This window comes from Engystomops pustulosus, chromosome 4 (assembly GCF_040894005.1).
Source record: "Engystomops pustulosus chromosome 4, aEngPut4.maternal, whole genome shotgun sequence".
Taxonomy (NCBI): domain Eukaryota; kingdom Metazoa; phylum Chordata; class Amphibia; order Anura; family Leptodactylidae; genus Engystomops; species Engystomops pustulosus.
The window spans coordinates 119636445-119657775 of NC_092414.1; the positions used below are offsets into that span (position 1 = coordinate 119636445).

Here is a 21331-nt window from a genome sequence, read left to right on the forward strand (position 1 = left end):
CACCAGATTTAACCGGAGGCTTTGCCTGGCTAAGGATTGCGGTACAGCACTCCGCTGCCTGTAGCCATGGACAGGTTTACTCTTTGAAGCTTTGTCTTTGCATAAAATATTTATGGTGCTTTAGTAACATGGTTTATTTCACCATTAGAGTGGACACTGCCGCAGTAAGCTAGATTAAGGGGCTAAAACTATCCCATGAACACCATGGTGAGTTGGATCACGCTCTGGATAGGACACGCGCAGAGTTATCAGAGGACTTGTAGTACCATGCCTTGTCAGGTCAGCATGAAGGGAACAATACAATGGCAAGACTAACATAGAGGAGGATCCAACCTCCTGATGTACACAGCAAGGCAGCTACACTGGCGTATTAGTGCAGGGCCTTGTGTACAATTGCACGGTTCCTCAGTGGCCCACTCTGCCGCCAGCCTCGCCCCACCACTCACTTCATTGTTTTGCTTTTTTTTTTCTTTTGGTTTTTAATCTTTTGATTGGCTAAAAATATTCAGAATAAACACCGATCTGAACAATGATGCCCTTTGCTCCAGCTTTAACCCCTTAATGACCGCCCTATCGGGTTTTTACGGCGGTCATTAAGGGTACTTCTTCTGATGCGACGCCTTTCTACGGCGGCGCATCAGAAGAAGTTTTCGGGACACCGGGTCTCGCTGGTGCCGGTGTCGGGCTGTGATATCACAGCCCAGACCCGGCACTAACACCCGGGATCGGAAAAACTCCGATCCCGGGTGTTTAACCCCTTGCACGCCGCGGTCAAGCATGACCGCGGCGTGCAAGTGTGTCCCCCGTGGATAGGACCCCCCCGGTGTGCTTACCGGGGGATCCGATCCCTCCTGCCGCTGCCCCGGGTCCCGACGAGTGACCCGGGGCTGTCGGCTCCTCTTCTCACCGGGTCCTGCCTTCCTGGCTGTAAGCGCAGCATGCTCAGTTACTTTCACTATACACTGCAATACAAGTGTATTGCAGTGTAAAGGCTTGAATAAGCGATCAGATGATCGCTTATTCAAGCCAAGAAGTAGAAAATGTAAAAAAGTTAAAAAAAAAAAATTACATCTTTTTATAATATAATTAAATAAAGAAATAAAATAAAAGTCCCATAATCTCCCCAGTAACACATAAAATGCAAATAAAGTATATAAAACACAAAACACGTACATATTTGGTATCACCGCGTCCGTATTAATCTGTACAATAAATCTAAATCAATATTGAACCCGCTCGGTGAACTACGTAAAAAAAAAACTCGAAAAACTTCTCATAATATACAATTTTTCATCAAACACCATCACAAAAAATGTTCTAAAAAGTGATCAAAAAAAGTTACGGTACCTAATATGATACGACTGAAAAGAACAACTGTTTTCGCAAAAAATAAGCCCTCAACCAGATCTGACAACAGAATAATACAGAAGTTATGGCCCTGAAAAGTTGTCAATAGTAAAAACAATGCGATTTTCTCCAATATTGGTTTTGCTCAGGAAAATTGAGCAAAATAAGAAAAACTATATAAATGAGGTATCACCGCAATCGTAGTGAACCAGAGAATAAAGATAAAATATTATTTTTACGTTACGGTGAGCGGGGGGGGGCGGGGGAATGCTCACAATCCAAAATAAAAGTTGATGATTTTGTTTGTGTCCCCCTTGAAATAGTTAATAAAATCTCATGAATAAGCTTTAGACTCCCAAAATAAATTATTTATACATTGTATCTCATCCCATAAAAAATAAGCCCTCATATGATCGCATTACCAAAAAAAATAAAAATTTATAGGTCGTACAATGTGACAATACAAATCTGCTGTGGACGGCGCCTCCATTCATTCTATGCTCAGCCGTGCGCCCATACAGCAGTTTACCACCACATATGTGGTATCAGTACACTCGGGAGGAATTGGGCATCAAGCGTTGCAGTGCGTTTCATCATTTAATTTATTCTGAAAATGTCAGTTTTGGCCTAAATGAATGTATTTCCAAAAAAATTCCATAGTTTCTAAATCGCAGGTCCATATTTTTTAACCCATGTGAAACACTTAAAGGGTTAATGGACTTAATAGAAGTTGTTTTACATACGTTGAGGGGTGAAGTTTCTATAGTGGGGTAATTTATGGGGTTTTACTATTATTTAGGCCTCTCAAAGTCACTTGGAAGCCGAGTTGTCCCTCAAAATGTGAGTTATGGCAATTTTCATGAAAATAAGAAAAATCGCACCTAAAGTTCTGCACCTCATAACATCCTAGAAAAGTGAGAGGACGCATAAAATATCATCCCAACATAAAGCAGATATTCTGTAAATGTTAATTATCAAACTTTTTGGGTAGTTTTACTTCCTGTCTGGAAACCAGAACATTTCAAACTTGGAAAATGAAGAATTTTTACAAACTTTTGCCAAATTTTCACTTTTTTTCAGAACGAAACGCAAAACTTATCACTTAAATTTTATAACTAACATGAAGTACAATGTGTCACGAGAAAACATTCTCAAAATCACCAGGATATGTTAAAGCGTTCCGAAGTTATAACCAATTATCGCGAGACATGTCAGATTTGAAAAATCGAGTCTGGTCATTGAGCTGAAAACTAGTGTCGGTGATAAGGGGTTAATAAAAGAACCAGTGGGAGATGCTATTTTCCTTTTCTGCTCCACTGTCACATTATCTTGCTGGCACTTGTATGTTTTTATTAGTTTATGTAAAAATCACATCAAATTATACAATATCCTCAGTTTTATGGTTAGAAAAACGTTCCTGGTATTAAAAGGTGGAACGAGCTTCAACTTCATCCTGGCACATGTGCACATTTCTTTCTTTAGGTCAAGAGGACGTACTCTCATGGTACTTACAGAGCCGGTGCAATGAGGCAGATCAGCCTGGTGGGGGCAGTAGATGAGGAGGTGGGAGATTACTTTCCAGAATTCCTGGACATGTTGGAAGATTCTCCTCTCCTGAAGGTATGGAAACCATGTAATTTAATTTAAAATCAAGTGAAAATTGACAAATCCTTTAAGGAAAATATTTTATTTGCTTTCTTGTGTAAGCTAGGCACTTGCTTTAACAAACAAATCTGGGCTATTTAAGCCATTAGATCCTGCAGACAGATGCTTTGTGAGGGAGCTCTTTGGGTCCATCATGTAAGAATGCCTACAGGTACCAAACCCCCCCCCGCTCTGTTCTTTAACCTTGCGTCTCCATCTTCCATATAGATTGTGAGCCCTCACAAGCAGGGTCCCCCTTACACTTGTTCTCTGACCACTGTAGTTTTGTACTTGCCTTTGTTCTTTTCTTAATGTAATGTATGTTAATCCCTTACTGATTTACAGCACCATGGAATTAAATTAAATAAAGAATAAAAAGAAATACAATTGATCAAATTATCGCATGTGGAAGTCCGTGTGCGAAACTAAAAAATGTAAACAAAAATAAAATGTCACTTTTTATTAGTAATTTTATTACTCAAAGCTTAAAATATTAAAAAATATAAATATGTATTTTATTTTGTATTCTAGATGTAATGGAAACCCTATTTGTTAATGTGTAAATTCATGTTTAATAGCAAATGTGTAGAAACTGACAGTCAAACTTTCCCTTTGATTGACAGCGAACCTTGCCTTGGGGGACTCACTCAAGCCTTGAGCTAAAGAGCCGCAAAGAGAGTGATGATGGTCCTATAATGTGGGTGCGCCCAGGGGAACAGATGATTCCAGTGACTGATATGCCAAAGTCTCCTTTTAAAAGAAAAAGGTACATTAAGTGATGGGCCCAGCCCCTATGACCTGCCTGATGCGTATGATTAAACAAGACTGATGCAGAAATACACACAACTTGTTGTTTGTTTTCTAAGTATTTTTCTATGATATTAGAAATGAATTTGACAATTGTAACAAGTTTATGGTGGTGGAGATGCTTCAAATACATATCCATTTCACAGCAAACTACAGGGAACAATTCGAAGTTAGTAAGGGCCAGTTGTGAGCCAAAACCAGAAACAGAACAGGTGCTAGTCTTTATATTATGAATTACCTTTGTGTATTTGCTTTAAATGGTTTTGGTTCACAATATTTAATTTAAATAATATTTAAATTAAAGATCCATAAATTGGACCTTACATGAGTATAGGGGTTAAAGGGAATCTAGCTCCATGACTAGACAGTGCATGATTAGTGGCTGTGATGACCTAGGTCAGAGCTTCTCACTATACCTGTCAGGACGAAAGGGGATGGGCACATCAAGCACTAGCACATGATAATCTCCCCCAACAATGTATTTTCATACATGGACATAAGACTTTGAGAGGAGTCCAAGGTATAAAGGCTGTAGCATTTTTAGAATACAGGCGGTCCCCTACTTAAGAACACTCGATTTACATACGACCCCTAGTTACAAACGGACCACTGGATATTGCTAATTTATTGTACTTTAGCCCTAGGCTACAATAAACAGATATAACAGTTATCACAGGTAATGAAGCTTTAGTGTTAATCCTGGTTCTTATGACAACCCAACATTTTTAAAATCCAATTGTCACAGAGACCAAAAAAGTTCTGGCTGGGGTTACAGTGATAAAATATACAGTTCCGACTTGCATACAAATTCAACTTAAGAACAAACCTACAGACCCTATCAGAGGTCGCATTAACGCCTCACCACGCGTCATAGACGCGTGATGAGGCGCCATTACCCCCCAAAATAATTGCCATGCGTAAAAGAACGCATGGCAATTATTCCCTGTAGCGCGCAGGCTGAGCGGTTCAGCACGCGCTGCAAATGAGGGAAATGTCTATCGAGCGATCGCAGCGCGCGCTGGACCGCTCAGCAGGACACGTGACTCAGTGTCAGGGGCGGTCAGGAGAGACCCGGAGCGAGCGCGCAGCCCCCAGGGGGAGGCATGTGGGCAGCGGGGCTGCCGCTCCCCGTCCTGCTCCAAACGCTGCCTGCGTTTATGTGATCGACAGGACCGGGTGAGTGTGTGCCGTGTCCTGCTTGGATCACCAATATGTTATCAGATGGGAAGCTTTTGGAGAGCGGATGACGCCACAGTCTGCAGCGGGTGATAACAACGGCCTCCGAAAATAATTGGATATATATTTAATGAGCTCCCGGACGCCTCCAATCATTGACTGCTGTGCACAGGGGGCGCTCTATCTGCACATCTCCCTCCGGAGGTTCATAGGGGGGTATAGATGGCTGCTCAGGGCACATTATACATTTGTGTTAAATTCACTCAAAATGTAATAAATCGGAGGTGTCTGAGGCTCATGGGAGTCGCTTATCCATAGGTGTTTCCCTGCTGCTTCTAATATCAGTAGGTGGGAAATCCTTGCAATTCCCGCATACACATGCATGCTCAGCTTTGAGTGGAGTAATGCCCAGTCAGACTCAGGCATATGTATTCGATGTCAGAAATTGGCAGGTTTGGGGACCGTCTGATGTGTTTGGGGGTCCTCCTGCACAATTGCAAATGTTCAGAGGGGGGATTGTGCATGTTGGATTTAACCCCTTAAGGACGGAGGGTTTTTCGGCTAATTTCTCGCTCTCCAACTTCAAAAATCCATAACTTTTTCATTTTTACGTGTACAGACCTGTGTGAGGGCTTATTTTGTGCGTAACAAATTTTACTTTCCCGTAATGTTATTTATTTTAACATGCCGTGTACTGCGAAGCTGAAAAAAAATTCCAAATGTGGAAAAATTGAAAAAAAACCGCACGTGCGTCACGTTCTTGTGGGCTCAGTTTTTACGACTTTCACTCTTCACTCCAAATAATACGCCTACTTTATTCTTTGGTTCGGTGCGATCGCGGTGATACCAAATTTATATAGGTTTTATTGTGTTTTAATACATTTTCAAAAATTAAACGAATGTGTACAAAAAAGAAAAAAAAATTTTTGCCATCTTCTGACGCTAATAACTTTTTCATACTTTGGCGCACGGAAATGTGTGAGGGGTCATTTTTTGCGAAATGAGGCGACGTTTTCATTGCTACCATTTTGAGGTCTGTGCGACATTTTGATCATTTTTTATTTCATTTTTTATGTTATGTAAAAAGGTGTAAAAGTCGCATTTCGGACATTTGGGCGCCATTTCCCGCCTCGGAGGTCACCGCCGGCCGTAACCGTTTTTATATTTTGATAGATCGGGCATTTTGGGACGCGGCGATACCTAATATGTCTGTGATTTTTACTGTTTGTTATGTTTTATATCCGTTCTAGGGAAAGGGGGGTGATTTGAACTTTTAATATTTTATTAATTTTTTTTATTTTTTAAACTTTTTTTTTTTCTTTTTTTTTTCACTATTTTTTAGACCATCTAGGGTACATTAACCCTAGATGGTCAGATCGCTCCTACCATATACTGCAATACTACAGTATTGCAATATATGGCATTTTTGCAGGTCATACATTACAATGAGCCACTGGCTCATTGTAACGAACCTGCATAAACCATGTAGCCTCGTGTCAAAAGAAGACCCGAGGCTACCATGGTAACCGATCGCCGCCCCCCGATGACGTTTGGGGGCGTGGCGATCAAAAAAAAGATGGCGGCGCCCGCGCGCCGCCGTCTTTTAAACGCCGCCCGCGACTTTGCGGGCGGCGTTTACAGGGTTAATAGCCGCGATCGGTGCAAGCACCGACCGCGGTTATTAGCGGTGGGGGTTTTGTGCAAAATGCAAAAACCCCCACCTCTGTATGAAGAGGACTCAGCCCGTGAGCCCTCTTCATACATCCCTTATACCTCTGCGCCGTAGAGCTACGGCGCAGAGCGTTAAGGGGTTAAAGGGGTTCGCCGTGTCCTGTTTGAGTGTGCCGTGTCCTGTGAGCGTGTGCCGTGTCCTGTGAGCGACCAGTGTGTGCGCGCTATGTGTGCGGTGTATTACCGAAATTTTCATACTCCTCCTCGGGTAAAAATACTCCTCAAAAATTGTGAGAGGAGTATTTTTACCCTTCTGGAAAAATGTTAGTGCGACCTCTGGACCCTATCTTGTATGTAACTGCCTGTATCAGGTTATTTTGTTTTCATCTGGTGTTTTGCGATGTAATAAATATGTATGTAAAAATCTGTTCATACAGGGACATGAGATCCATGTCATTTCCTAGACTTGGTATAGTAGCTTTCTGTAGACAAGAGCTATGTATGACCATAACAATCTTCTTTTTCTCTTTTACCAGGACTACCAATGAAATTAAAAATCTGCAGTACCTACCTCGAACTAGTGAGCCTCGGGAAATGTTATTTGAAGATCGGACAAGAGCACATGCGGATCACATTGGACAAGGGTTTGAGAGGCAGACCACTGCAGCTGTAGGTGTGCTGAAGGCTGTACATTGTGGAGAATGGTATGCTTTATATATACTTTTATATATTCCCATGCAATCTTAGACATTGCAGAAACCAATGCAATATTTTAGTGGCTGCAAACATTTTCTAGTTGCCTGTGGCCCTGTCCTTCTGCTTTCTTCACATAGTTTACAAATAAAATGAATGTTATTTATCTTATATTTCTTTACGAAGTTCTGCTTGCAGCATTTTTGCTTAAGAAAAGTGCGCCAAATAGGCAACATAATGGTTTCATCAGTGTTGCAGAGTTAGACTAGGCTGCGTCATCACACTATCCAGCATGATACATCTGGTACATGATAGGATAAAATAAGTTTATTTTACCCCTGAAGAATAGCATCAGAATGTTGGTATACTGACACCCCCACTTTTTTTAAGGCCACATCCATTTTCCATGGTAGTTGGGAAAGTGCCAAATAACTTATCACCCGTAATAGTTGTGGCGCAAATCATTAAACTTTTCAAAACTCCACATTTATTCCAGAATTCTGGCACAGACAACTTGATAAATCTCACAGCAATGTTCCTAAAGAATCTGTCAAGGGCTGAGACTACAGATTTCATTCTTTAAGGACACTGCCTATTTTGACCTTATGGACACAGCCCCATTTGTCAAATCTGCTGTGTAAATTTTAATAACTTTGGTACATTTTATATACACCAAGTTGATTTTGAGTTGTGTGGTTTTTTTTTTTGGTTTTTTTTTGTTTTGTTTTTTTGTGACCGATACTGTAGGATGGTTGAAGACTTTTATGTTTAATAACAATTTTTCACATTTTCAAGTAAATTTTCAAATTTGGTTTCTTTTTATGGGCAGTTTCCTTTCTAAAGTTATTTTAAGGGACCAAAACTCACATAACCCACAGAAACTATGGTATATCTCTTTAATTATTCAAAACAGCTTTGAGGAACTTTATTAACCATTTAGGTTTTCTTCAAAGTTAAATCAACTTGGAGAGGAGCGCAGAAAGGTATGGAGCTGGGGTTAATTGTATGGGGTGTGCAGGTAATTTATGGTGTGGGGGATTACTGTAGACATCTGATCACCTTTCTATGTGAAGAATGAGGAGATTGAACACTGATACTTGGGAGTTCAGCCGGGGAAAGCCTGCTATCTGCTGTGATTAGTCAGTCTGCACTGACCGACCATTTACAGCGATCGCTCTCAGCACTGGACCTTTTGATCCTGTCACCTTGCGTCAAAAGCCATGATGTTCAGGAGCGTCATGATATCTCATGTACTACAGCCCGTGACATTGGGGAGCATCAATGCTAAGGCCTCTTGCAGCCTTTTGCCGAAAATATAGCATGTGTCCTATATTTTTCCGTGCACTGAAATGGTGTGGTGAGACAACGTGTGCTGAATGGGGACCAATATATTGCCTCAAACTGTGACTGCATATATCGGCACGCATGTGGGCATGAGGCCGAAGGGCATAGCGCAGGTTCAGCTGGAGAAGCGCTGGTCACCCCTCCCCTCTCCATAGGGATGCTCACTTTACCGCAGCATTCAAACACATATGAGATCAGTTGTGGCTCGCCCCAGTGCGTTTAGATTCAGTTTTAAAACCCTATTGTGTGACCGCACCCTAAGGCTGGTTGTACTGTTAAGCAATAGTGACTCCCATAGCATAGAAAAAAGAATTTTTATTCCATGATAGCAGTGGGACTCTTCTTTGAATAGAGTAGATCCCATTCCCCTAAATATCTGCTGTAATATTAAAACCAACTAGAGGAGGGGTCTTGTAGCAGTACAAAGGTATACAGGCGGTCCCCTACTTAAGAACACTCGACTTACATACGACCCATAGTTACAAACGGACCTCTGGATATTGGTAATTTACTGTACTTTAGTCCTAGGCTACAATGATCAGCTAGAACAGTTATCACAGGTGTCTGTAATGAAGCTTTAGTGTTAATATTGATTCTTATGATAGTCCAACATTTTTAAAATCCAATTGTCACTGAGACCAAAAGAGTTCTGTCTGGGATTACAATGATAAAATATACAGATCCGACTTACATACAAATTCAACTTAAGAACAAACCTACAGACCCTATCTTGTATGTAACCTGGGGACTGCCTGTATTCACAAACCAGTGTACCAGAATGTTGGTATATAATTTTGTAGTCCTGCTACAATATGTTAAGATTATTCCCTTTTTGACTGAGGGTCATAATGCCTGAATGTCAGGTCAATTTGTGAAGTTCTGTTTTGGTCTTCTCGAAATGACTATATGGAACCACGTTACATATCATAACAATTTTTAAAACTTTTTTTTTTTCATGTGAAATTGCATAATTTTCTTAACGCCTTTTTATAGAATTGGCAGACAACTAAAAATGGGGGGAAATGAAAAAAAAAATTAAAGCCTGTAAACCCCTTCACGACCACTCATGGTAAATATATGTTGGGTGGTCAAAAAGGGGAGAATGGAGAGAACTCGCAAGGAGAGCCTCCTTCAGTTTTAACGTGATGTGGCTGGCACCGATAGCAGCAGTTAACCTGTTAAATGCTGCAGTCGAACCAAACAGACTAACAGGTATGCTGCTGGGCACCGCCATCTTTAAATGGAGGATTGCGCCCTCTGTGACTTCATCGTAGTGACAGCTGTCATCAGTTATTCTATATTTCTGAGAGACTGCCTAAATGCCCGAATCTCCATTATTGTGATTAAAAGGTTGTTCAGTTTTCAAAAAAGTTTCAATGAAAACGACACCCCAACCTGCAAACAATGTGACCCCTTATACAGCCCCATACACCGAAGTGTGAAAAAAATTACGGGTGTCAAAAAAAATAAATACTTGCGTAGCCATATTCTATATTTTTTTATGGTATGGAGACATTACTAATTTTGTATCACTGCGATCCTACTGATCCGAAGAATAACAGGGTTGTCATCTTGAACGCGCTTTGAAAGCTGTACAAATAAAGCCCATCAGAATATGGAGCCAGGTTTTTTTTTTTGCCAATTTTATCACCTTTGTAAATTTTTTTCCCAGCTTCCCAGTACGTGGCACAGAATATTAAATGGTGCAACTAGAAAATAAAATTTTTCTCTCCTATAACACATCCTCATATAGCTTTGTAAACTAAAAAAATATAAAGATCACGGCTAGTGGAAGGAGAGGAGTGAAAAACACAAAAAACGTTGGTCTTGAAAAGGTTAAAAACATTCTTAATAAGTGGAAACATTTTATAATCCCTTAGCAAAAAAAATGTTGTAAATATGTACAGTGTCAATCCATCACTATTTTCCAACTTCAGAGCCATAGAGTGCTTTTGGGCTGGTTGGCATTTCAAACGGTCATATTTCTGGAATTGTAGAACCTAACAAAAAAAAATTGAGAAAAGAGAAACTCGCCTTTAGTAGGGCAGCACGGGGTCTCGGTGGTTAGCATAACAGCTTTGCAGCGCTGGGATTCTGGGTTCAAGTCCCATCAAGGTCAACATCTACAGAGAGTTTGTTTGTTTTTTGTGTTTGCATGGGTTTCCTCCCACACTCCAAAACAATACTGGTAGGCTGATTAGATTGTGAGCCCCATTGGGGGCAGGGATTGATCTGGCAAGCACAGTGCAGCACTGCGTAATCTGTGTGCGCTATAAAGGTATTATAAAAATTGAAAAAAGAATTTATATAATATAGGATTATGTTTCTAGGTGAAACTAAACCTTAAAGATCTTATGTCACATTTACAGGTGGATTTGTAATAATTTTTTTTTTAATACAACCTTAACAGTGAAAATGTCTGCTTACAGTGGAACTAAAATTGTTTCCATTGATAGGCATGCTTTCTGAAATGAGCACCACACATTTTGCCTATAAGTAATACAGGGGTTTCAGTGGAAAGGCGTATACATTTTGGATGTGTTTAAAACCCCACATGTGAATGTACTGTAAGTTACAGCAAACACCCGCTGTCTGTGGTTCTGGCTAAGCTAGTGCGCTGATACCAGACGGGCACTATACGTGTATTTTGGTGTGCATTAAGTGACGGGAGCTTTAAACATGTACATTGCTTGTCTGAGGGCTAAAAGGAATATATTGTCAATTTTTCTTTTTGACAAAAATGTCAAACAATAATTTAAATGGATATAAATACCTAACTATAGAATGAAACCATTTTGTCTCATCTCATATGCGTGTATCTAATTGTTCAGACTCCTGTGCTCAAGTAGTTGTGATGTAAATTAAATGGATAGATGTTTTAATGTATTCGCTGTTTCCTCACTTTAGGAATGAACAGCCTCGGATAACCAAAGACGTTATATGTTTTCATGCTGAAGATTTCTTAGAGGTGGTACAAAGATTGCAACTAGACTTGCATGAACCTCCACTGTCCCAGGTAAGTGCATCCACTATTGGCCTTTTTTAAGATTTTATCCTGCCTTGTAAGTGCTCTTAATGTTAGTTTTATTAAACATTTAACCCCTTAACACTCTGCGCCGTAGAGCAGGGAATGTATGAAGAGGGCTCACGGGCTGAGTCCTCTTCATACAAGGGTGGGGGTTGTTGCATATTGCAGCAAACCCCGAACAGATTGCGGCTATTAACCCTTCTGTTGCCGCCGGAAAAGACGCCGCCGCTGATCGGTTGCCATGGTAGCCTCGGGTCTTCGTTTGACCCGAGGCTAAATGGCTTCTGCAGATTCGTTTCAATGAGCCAGTGGCTCGTTGTAACGAATAACATGCAAAAATGCCATATATTTCAATACAGAAGTATTGCAGTATATGGTAGGAACAATCTGACCATCTAGGGTTTATGTACCCTAGATGGTCTAAGAAATAGTGAAGAAAAAAAAAAGTTTCAAAAATTTAATAAATTAATAAAATATTAAACATTTAAATCACCCCCTTTCCCTAGAGCTGATATAAAACATAATAAACAGTTAAAATCACAAACACATTAGGTATCGCCGCGTCCCAAAATGCCCGATCTATCAAAATAAAAATTATATAATTTAATAAAAATATAAAACCCTGTGTCTTTAAGGGGTTAAAGTAAATATACCACTTCCTAAGGCACTTCTTTAACCAACCATACATAAACAGCATTTGTTATGCTGATTCAGGAAGTGATCTGGTCTTTTCCTATAAATAATGCGTTTTCTCTTGGGAAAGGGAGGGCGGGCTGGCCAGGCTATGACATGCATATTCAAAGGACATTATGGAAGTGCATTATTGTTTTCTAAAAAAAAAAATTGCCATATTGTACGTACCTTTTCTTCCCTATCCACAGATCACAGTATGTCTAATGTATAATTGCTGACTTTTGCCCTATGTGTTTGCTTCATTCACTTGTATGGCACCTTTAACAGTCAATGTGTAGCTGTGCTCCATTTAAATACAACACTTGGGGTAAATTCAAATCTTTCTCAAACCCCAACTTAGATCATTTAGTACTTTGTAGTGGAATAAAGGGCTCTAATTGAAACCCTGAAAAGCAAGATGCCATTGTCCCTATTCCGCTTAATACACTGGGGCACATTAACTTACCTGGTCCCTGCGCGATACCCGATCCGGACTGTCTGACGAGGATGAACTCTTCCGCATTTCATCTTCCTTCCTGGTGCATTTAAGTGCTTGGCTTGCGGCACAAATTTAAATGTTAAATCCCGCGCGTAGTCCGAATCCGTCAGATTGCCGCCCGCGATCCCTGAAAAGTCGCTGGACCCTTGGTAAATAATTCCCACTGTGTTCCAAATTTATTATGCAAAGTATATTTTAAAAAAAATAAACACTCAAAATGCATGTTCTAAATTATTATGCACAGGAGAGTTTTCAACATTTTTTTTTTTTAAGAACAAAAAAAATGGTCATTTGTGACATTAAAAGCATTAGCAGGTTATTACAAACTGAAATGATACACATACTTAATGGAGTTTATCTTTACCCCTTCAGGGATCCTAAAGGGGTCGAAATCCACTCCCCATGATTCCAGCCTAAAACATTACTCCACCTCCTCCTTGTTGGCGCCGTAGCTGTGTTTGCATGGGGGGGTCCATCAGCCAGCCATCCTCCACTCCATCCATCTGAACCATCGAGTGTTTCACAGCACTCATTGGTGAACAAAACAAAAGTCACTCTTTATGTATTGTTTGGCCCACTGGAGCCATTTCTTCTTGTGTGCAGTGGATAGAGGAGGTGGACAGGATGGCTTACGCACAGCTGCAAACCTCTGAAGGACCCTGCATCTTGTTGTTTGAGGGACGTTGGAGGCACCAGCAGCTTCAAAAACGTATCTGATTCAATGACGAGGCATTTTTGCAGCTGCTCTTTTAACCTGATGTAATTGCCTGTTGGAAAGAGTCCTCCATGTTCCCTTATCAGCATGCACACGTGTGTGTGTGTTGTGAATCAGTTACATACTTCTTGATTGTGCAATGATGACGATGAAGCGTCTTGGCAATGTTGATTTGTAGTCATACCTAGACCTAAACTCTCAACAATTTGTTGCTTCTCAACAGAGGACATCCTTTTTCTTTCCCATTTTGGCTGAAAATGTAGGCTGCTTAATAATGTGGGACAGACTTCTTAAGTAGTTTTGCCTTTAATTGGACGCACCTGCCAAACGAATTAGCACAGGTGTCTGCGATTGGCATCGGTGATATAAAGAGCCCTGACACACATCACCAGCAATGAGTGTAACTGACAAAATAATTCTTACCTCCTCACTCCTAAACACTTTTTGCATAATAATTTGGAACGTAGTGTATTATGGCCGTCACTCTACACCACCTGAACCAAAACTCGTCCGTTATATTGTGACACACGTTACAGTCCGGAGATTCTATGTCCACCTTGTCTATGAGCCCTTCAGTCCATCCCATACTACTCAATTTTTGTGTTTGTTGTGGCTGAAATACTTGAGCTTAATATTTAGGATAGTGTCTATAAAATGTTCTACATGTTCTGGATGATCTGCACTCTTTAGACTCCATCATTGTACAGTTCCCCAATGACTTACTAACTACTGGCAATGTTCTTTCGTTTCAGTGTGTCCAATGGGTTGATGACGCAAAGCTGAACCAGCTGCGCAGAGAAGGCATACGCTATGCCAGGATTCAGCTATATGATGATGACATCTATTTTATCCCAAGAAATGTTGTGCACCAGTTCAAGACAGTCTCCGCTGTATGTAGCCTCGCTTGGCACATCAGACTCAAGATGTACCATCCAGAAGTGACTCAGAAGAACAGTAATATGGAAGAACCTCTTAGCGAAAGCCAGATCAAACCTGAAGTTGGGAGAGAAGACAATACATTATGTGCACAGAGTTCATTTACCTCTCATGTACAGTGTTCAGACATTTGGCAGCTAAAGGACCTTGAGCAAAAATCCCAGCAAGTAAAATGGGAGCCGGCATCACCCCACCAAATGAATGATACTTTTGGCAATATTAACCTTCCACCTGTTTCCACCACAGCCACAGAATGTGTGACACATCCCGTTAAGACTGATCATATTAAGGACAGCCAAGGCCAGAGCGGCAGGGAGTCCCTCTTAGGATTGAGTAACACAGACTCCACAGAAAGTAAAGACAATGCACGGCAACCTATATCAACAAACCCCATTGTGCGGACAGAAGAGGAACCTCTGTGCTAAAATGTGTATATAGTTTAATTTTCCTTTTTATTCTACATGACGTGATGATAATAATAATGTAAAGATTGGTAAATCCTGGGCCAAGCTGCGGCTTTCCCTCTAGTCTGTTACTGAATATAGTTATGTAGCGATGTAACATTCCTCAGTGCCTGTCCATAACTGTGAACTATCAAAGCACTTAGGGCCAGATGCACTGTAAACACTGCAGGTTTAACATAAAGTCTCTCTAAAGTTTTCAGTTTTAGGTTCTAGGATAGAGCTGACATTAACATATATATTTTTTGTAAGATGAGCCAGAATTCTTTTTGACAATTCCCGGCTTTTCCATAGAGCTTATTTATATCAATTTTTCATTTTAAAGGTGTCAGCACTGTAGTGTAAATAGCTTTTTTTAAATCTTTTTAGTGTGATTTATACTGAAATGTGAACCACCTAATAAAGGTTCATAATGTTGTATTTGGTTTTATTTGCGGGCACGGTATGTGGTGGCTAAACTTGTGGAATACATGGCGTCATCATTTTTAGTTCTTCTTTAAAGTCAGTTTAATCCTTGTACAGACCATAGAACCCATACCTGCACTTCCTATTATGCAAAGGCAATTTCTGAAAATACAGCAGCAGCTGGATCAACAACCCTGTTTCTCAACTGGATTCTCAGTCCCTCTCATGTTGACTTGGAGGATCCTACTTTGATGGGTATAGTTTCTAGAAATTGTATTTAAAGTGATCTATCCTATCCATCCATGAACTGGCACTATTATGATTGAGTTATATTCCAGTTTCCTCTCTGTACACTATATAGTTATGGAGTTTTTTTTTAATACTCCTCTACCCAGGCTCCCTTGTAATCTGCCGATATTGATGGCTGTCTGAGCCTGGATCTTTATTTTCAACACTACACAGTTTATGCTCTTAGCTGATCGTTTGGTTATTCATTACTACAAAGCTGACTGAAAGGATCAGCAGTCTGAATATGGACTCCAGAATGTATCTATGACCTGTTATGCAGATAACAGATCCTCCAGATTTTCCAATTAGACTAGTGTAAGCAACACTCCACATCCAAAAACTGCTACCTATATATCATTTAATTTGAGTTAAACATTGCAGGAAGAATTCACGGGATTTGCCAAGATTACAATATTGATGTCTTGTCCTTAAAAGGAAATCTATCGCAATTATTTAGTATAATTAAACTACACATACTATAGTTGAATTCTCGATCCTGTCACTGGTCGTCGTTAATGTTGTTACCTGGGCATTGCTGTAAAAAAAAAAAAAAAGTTATAAAAAAAGCAGCTACAGCGCGCTGGTACGCCATGCTGGAGAAAGAAGTGACGTCACTTGAGAGGTGTGAATAATTAACGGCCTCGAGCGACCAACACTAAGTAGCTGCTTTTTATAACTTTTTTTTTTTTAACAGCAATCCTGGTGTGTCAACTTTAAAGACCAGCGCAGGATCGAGCAGGAGACTGCTTTAGTCAAGTATTTGTAGTTTAATTTTACCAAATACATTTCCTTAAGTTGGGTCAAAGCACTCCAATTCCTTATCAGGGCAATGCATTCTCTTCATTATTTAATGAAGTATCCACTTTATTATTAGCTTTCCTAATATATCACTACTTTTTTTTTTTTTTTTTTCTAAGCCATCTATTGTAGAAAAGCTCAATAGCGTTGATGCTGCATGTGATGGTGTACATTGACAGTCCTGCTGCTCCGGTTTCCTGTTGTATGCAGCGGCCAGCTGTGCCATCCTACTACACTTGCTGTAGAATTGTGCTATAACCGGTACCTAAATGGGCACTATGGACTATAGCTAGTGCACAGGCACGCCCTACGCTGTCCCGCTCTGCCATACAGCACCGTCCACCTTATGCACCCTCCATGTCTACATGGCGTGACTGGTGCATGTCAATGAGCAGTGCACCAGTTTGTCCTTATGTAGAGGAGTTAATGAAGGGGGCCCAATACACTAAAGGTCAACTAAATTCTTGGGATAGTGTTTATTGATCTGATCATAGTTTGTCGTTATGTTGTCATTCCTGAAAATATACAGATGTTTGTAATAAGAAGCAAACCCCTTCACACATGCTGACGAGATAAGTGAGCAGGTAATACTCGCGACTCCTAAATGAACTGACATTGGATCTCCCCAATCTTTCTATTTAAAATACTTTGAGAAATTAAATTCTGTATTGAAGGCAAACTTCAAGTGTGAAATCCTTTGATATTATTTGAATTTGCCAAATGCTCACATTGGTGGTAGTCTTAGGGCTTGGACGATTTTACAGAATGTGGTACTTAGTGCGTTGCCTCCCTAGGCTTCTGAATCCAGCCACGTGGTGGTAGACTGAGCAGACAACAAACAAGTCAAAAGACCAGCCATTTATGAAGAATAACTCCTCTTGTCCACCAGCATAGATCTGATAAAGTGTAACCTACAAATGTATTTTAGCAATTTCATTATACCCAAAGATGTGTTGCCCTTATTTTTCACATTCCAATAGACTTGTATGGTAGGACATACAGACAGTTGGCTGTGTATGAACCTATAGAAATACAAGGGGACATGTTATAACCATCGAAACATAGACTTGCACATGTCCAAAACATACTTTCATGTACAAGGGGCATTGGAGATCTTTTACATCCTACGTGGCTGAATGTTAAAGTGACTTTCTTCATTGTGATGATCTTTTAATCTCAGACCTCTAAACCACCACTTTTATATACTGTCCTCTATTTGCATCCTCATTTCCAGGATAGCCTTGGTCAGGCTGCAAGTCACATGGCATTGTGCAGGAAGTTTGGCCTTTAATGGTATAGTGTTATTTTGTTAATGCTTAAAACTCAATATTTATGATAAATAAACTTGAGCAGGGGCTACTGCCCCTCCATTAAAGGTATGTAGGGGATTGTTTCAAAGATTAAGTCTAAAGCAGGAAGGAATAATTAGGAACTACACAAAATTAACTGAACATAACCTAGATTCTCTATACTATTTTTTTTTTTTTTTTTTTTTTTAGTTCTTCCAGGGTTTAAACAAGAAAAGTGTTGCTCATCTTACCAACCCCTGTAGACTCTTGTGTTAATCTACAAAGAACAGTGTCTTACAGAAATGTGTACTGTCTGGGCACTCTACAACAAGATATCTGACACATTCATGCTGTAGCATGTCACTGCGCTGTGCACAGTATGATCTGTTCTTCATTTTCCAGTGTCTGTTAACAACAGTTCTACCATTTTGGTGTGTTACTGCATACAGGGTGCTTACCTTTATGTATTATCAAAGGGAAGCTATCACCAAAAGTGTGTATATATTGTATGTGCTTATTTAGCAATAGTAATATAAAGCAGTTGTTTTGTATAGGCAGAATTTGAAGAAAAATTTATATTTGTTATGATTTTATTGAAATAAATAGTAGCTTGGGAATTGTATCCTCTACAGCTCATGTAGCATTCAGTCATTCACCCTTAAAGAATGGTGTCAGTATGAGGTCGTGGACACCAGATCCTCACAGGAGTGCTTCAGTACCATTAAACCACATACCGTTGGAAAATGTGCTTGCCACCCTATATAAGCCAAAAAGAGTTACCCTGCCGGCATACAAATGTGTTCATTCTTGGGCTGCAAACTATGAAGCCATGTGTCATCAGCGTGTGAGGCCCACTCATGCACCAATGACGGTAAGAAAGAACGGCAAAGCCTGGTCAACTGTGTGCTATTCATTGAATCAAATTTTACGTTTATGTAGCCTTGTTGTATGAAAATGGATACCTATTCTGAAGTACTTCAAGCATCCTGTTATATACACTGCTCAACAAATAAAGAGGACACTTAAGCATCACAATGTATTTCCAAGTCCATCACACTTCTGTGAAATCAACCTGTCCACTTATGAATCAACACTGATTGTGAAACTTGCTGCTGTGCAAATGGAACAGAAAATAGGCAGAAATGCTCTAGTGGTTCTGTAGGTGGTGACTACAGACCATTTCTCTGCTCTCAACCTTTTTAGCTGTTATTTTTTTTTGTCACTTATGAAATTTGTAGCATGAGATGGTGTCTACAACCCACAGAAGTTGCTTAGGTAGTGAGCACATGAATGCAAGCTCTGGCAAGGTTAGCCTCATCTGTCAGCACAGTATCTAGCATCAATCAGATACCAGGAGACATGGAGGTGGCCGTACTAGGGCAACAAACCAGCAGCAGGACCACTTCCTCAAGGAGGAGTAATGCCAGAGACCTGCCAGCAGGCAACTAATATCCATGTGACTGCCCTGACTGTTTGAAACGGACTCCATGAGGCTGGTATGAGGGCTGACGTCCATAAGTTGCTGTTGTGTTTACAGCCCAACACCGCAGAGAAAGTTCTACCTGCAACATCCTCCAGTATGGGGAGGCATTTCTTTGGAGAACCTATTTGCTAGGTAGAGGTACCATGACTGCTATAATGTACCAGGATATGACCCTCAGACCCATTGTAAGATCATATTGAGTTACTACAGGAGAAAATTGCTTCCGGAATTCACACGGTTCTAGTATTAGGGGATTTTAATCATGTGGTTCTTTAATCATGTCTGCCAGAGTTTGAACAGAATGTTTCAACTGCGATCTGTGGTGAAAGGACAAAATGTTTACAAAAGTATCAGTATCGTTGCCACTGCTAGGGGGATCAGACCAAAATATGGTCTTTTTTTTTTTTTCTAAACGCATGCATTTTTGACCAGTTTGAATTAAGATAAATGGTCAACCCTATCAAAAACGCATGCGTTTTTTGACGGACTGCTTAAAAAAAAAAAAAAAAAAAAAAAAGCCCAAAATGAGTTCAAAATGCCACGTGTACCATCACCCTTATTGTCCCATGGTAAAGCACTTTTCACCTAAAGTGCGTAAATGGAGGGTTGAAAATGAAGAAGCCCTGAGGGTGCAGTCACACGTTGCAGTTAAAACTGCATCGCAATCAGCTTTGAGGTGGTTTTAGGTGCAATTTTGTCAATTGAACAGGTGAAAGACATGAACTGAACGAGTGAATTTGATTTTGAAGGGGAAACCTGCTCCACAAATGTCATTCACCCATTCAGTTCATGTCTTTCACCTGTTACATTGACAAAACTGCACCTAAAACCACCTCAAAGCTGATTGCGATGCAGTTTTAACTGCAACGTGTGACAGCACCCTGAGGGTGTGTCTAGAAAGCACTGATTGGTCAGTATTCGGTACAGAAGGTGAAGCAGCATTAGACAAAGCCACTGACCGTATAACTGATTATATATTGTTCTGTGTGGATGATGTAGTTCCTAAACAACATGGATAACGAAGGAGCTGAAAGGATTACTGAATAAGAAAATCCCTCCAAAAGAATACAACAAAGCAGGGAAATATCACTGAAATAGGTAAAATAAATATATCTTTATTTGTTGCATTCTAAAAATTATGGGATATTAATTTTGATTTTCATTGATGTTCATTTTTATGTTTTATTAATCTCAACGAATTCCACTATGTAATAGAATATTTCATTCATTGAGATCTAGGATATGGTGTTTCAGCGTTCCTTTTATTTATTTATTTATTTTATTACATGGTAGCATTTACCTGGGTGGCTATGGCTGATTTTGACAGCAGCGCTAGGAGCAGGACCTGCAACGATAAGCTTATAATCAAAACAATGGACTACAATGGGCCTGTGTGCTTTTTCTTTTCACACACAGCACTAGGACAGATACGTCCATTTGCATGAAAGAGCCTTGAAGATTTAGTGGGAGAGAGTCAAACTTTGATCCTTAAAGGGGTTTTCCCTCGAAAGAAAATTCTCAAATCTCAATCCCCAAGTTTACACAATATAGATAATTTTAACCCCTTATTTTAGAATATTACTTGGCTTCATTGCTGTTTTAGCTGCTATCACTCAGTAATGGTCAGTGTAAAACTCCAGGGGTGTGGGTGGGGACTCTCTAACCAGACACTCCATGATCCATCTAGTTCTCTGTGCTGACATTTTGGTTAGATTATCAGGGTACAGCAGGGTCGGACTGGGGCCACCAGTGAAATTGATTTTGGTGACCCACCTACTACTACATAGAAATATTAGTATTAGTAGTACAGGTAGTCCCCGGGTTACATACAAGATAGGGTCTGTAGGTTTGTTCTCAAGTTGAATTTGTATGTAAGTCGGAACTGTATATTTTATCATTTTAATCCCAGCCAGAACTTTTTTGGTCTCTGTGACAATTGGATTTTAAAAATGTTGGGTTTTCATAAGAATCAATATTAACAGTAAATCTTAATTACAGGCACCATTGATAACTGTTATAGCAGTTTATTGTAGCCTAGGACTAAAGTACAATAAATTACCAATATCCAGAGGTCC

The 21331-nt window shown here is 40.0% G+C and overlaps 1 protein-coding gene across 1 annotated transcript in view; it reads left to right on the forward strand.

Annotated features, from left to right (window-relative positions):
• Window positions 1-15411, forward strand: part of RSBN1L (round spermatid basic protein 1 like) — a 52389-nt gene extending 36978 nt beyond the window's left edge. Inside the window, exons 4-8 of the mRNA XM_072147235.1 lie at window positions 2830-2967; window positions 3615-3757; window positions 7182-7349; window positions 11590-11698; window positions 14349-15411. Coding sequence (XP_072003336.1) covers window positions 2830-2967; window positions 3615-3757; window positions 7182-7349; window positions 11590-11698; window positions 14349-14957 — 1167 coding nt within the window. The 3' untranslated portion in view covers window positions 14958-15411. The remainder of the gene's footprint in view (window positions 1-2829; window positions 2968-3614; window positions 3758-7181; window positions 7350-11589; window positions 11699-14348) is intronic.
• Window positions 15412-21331: the final 5920 nt, after the last annotated feature.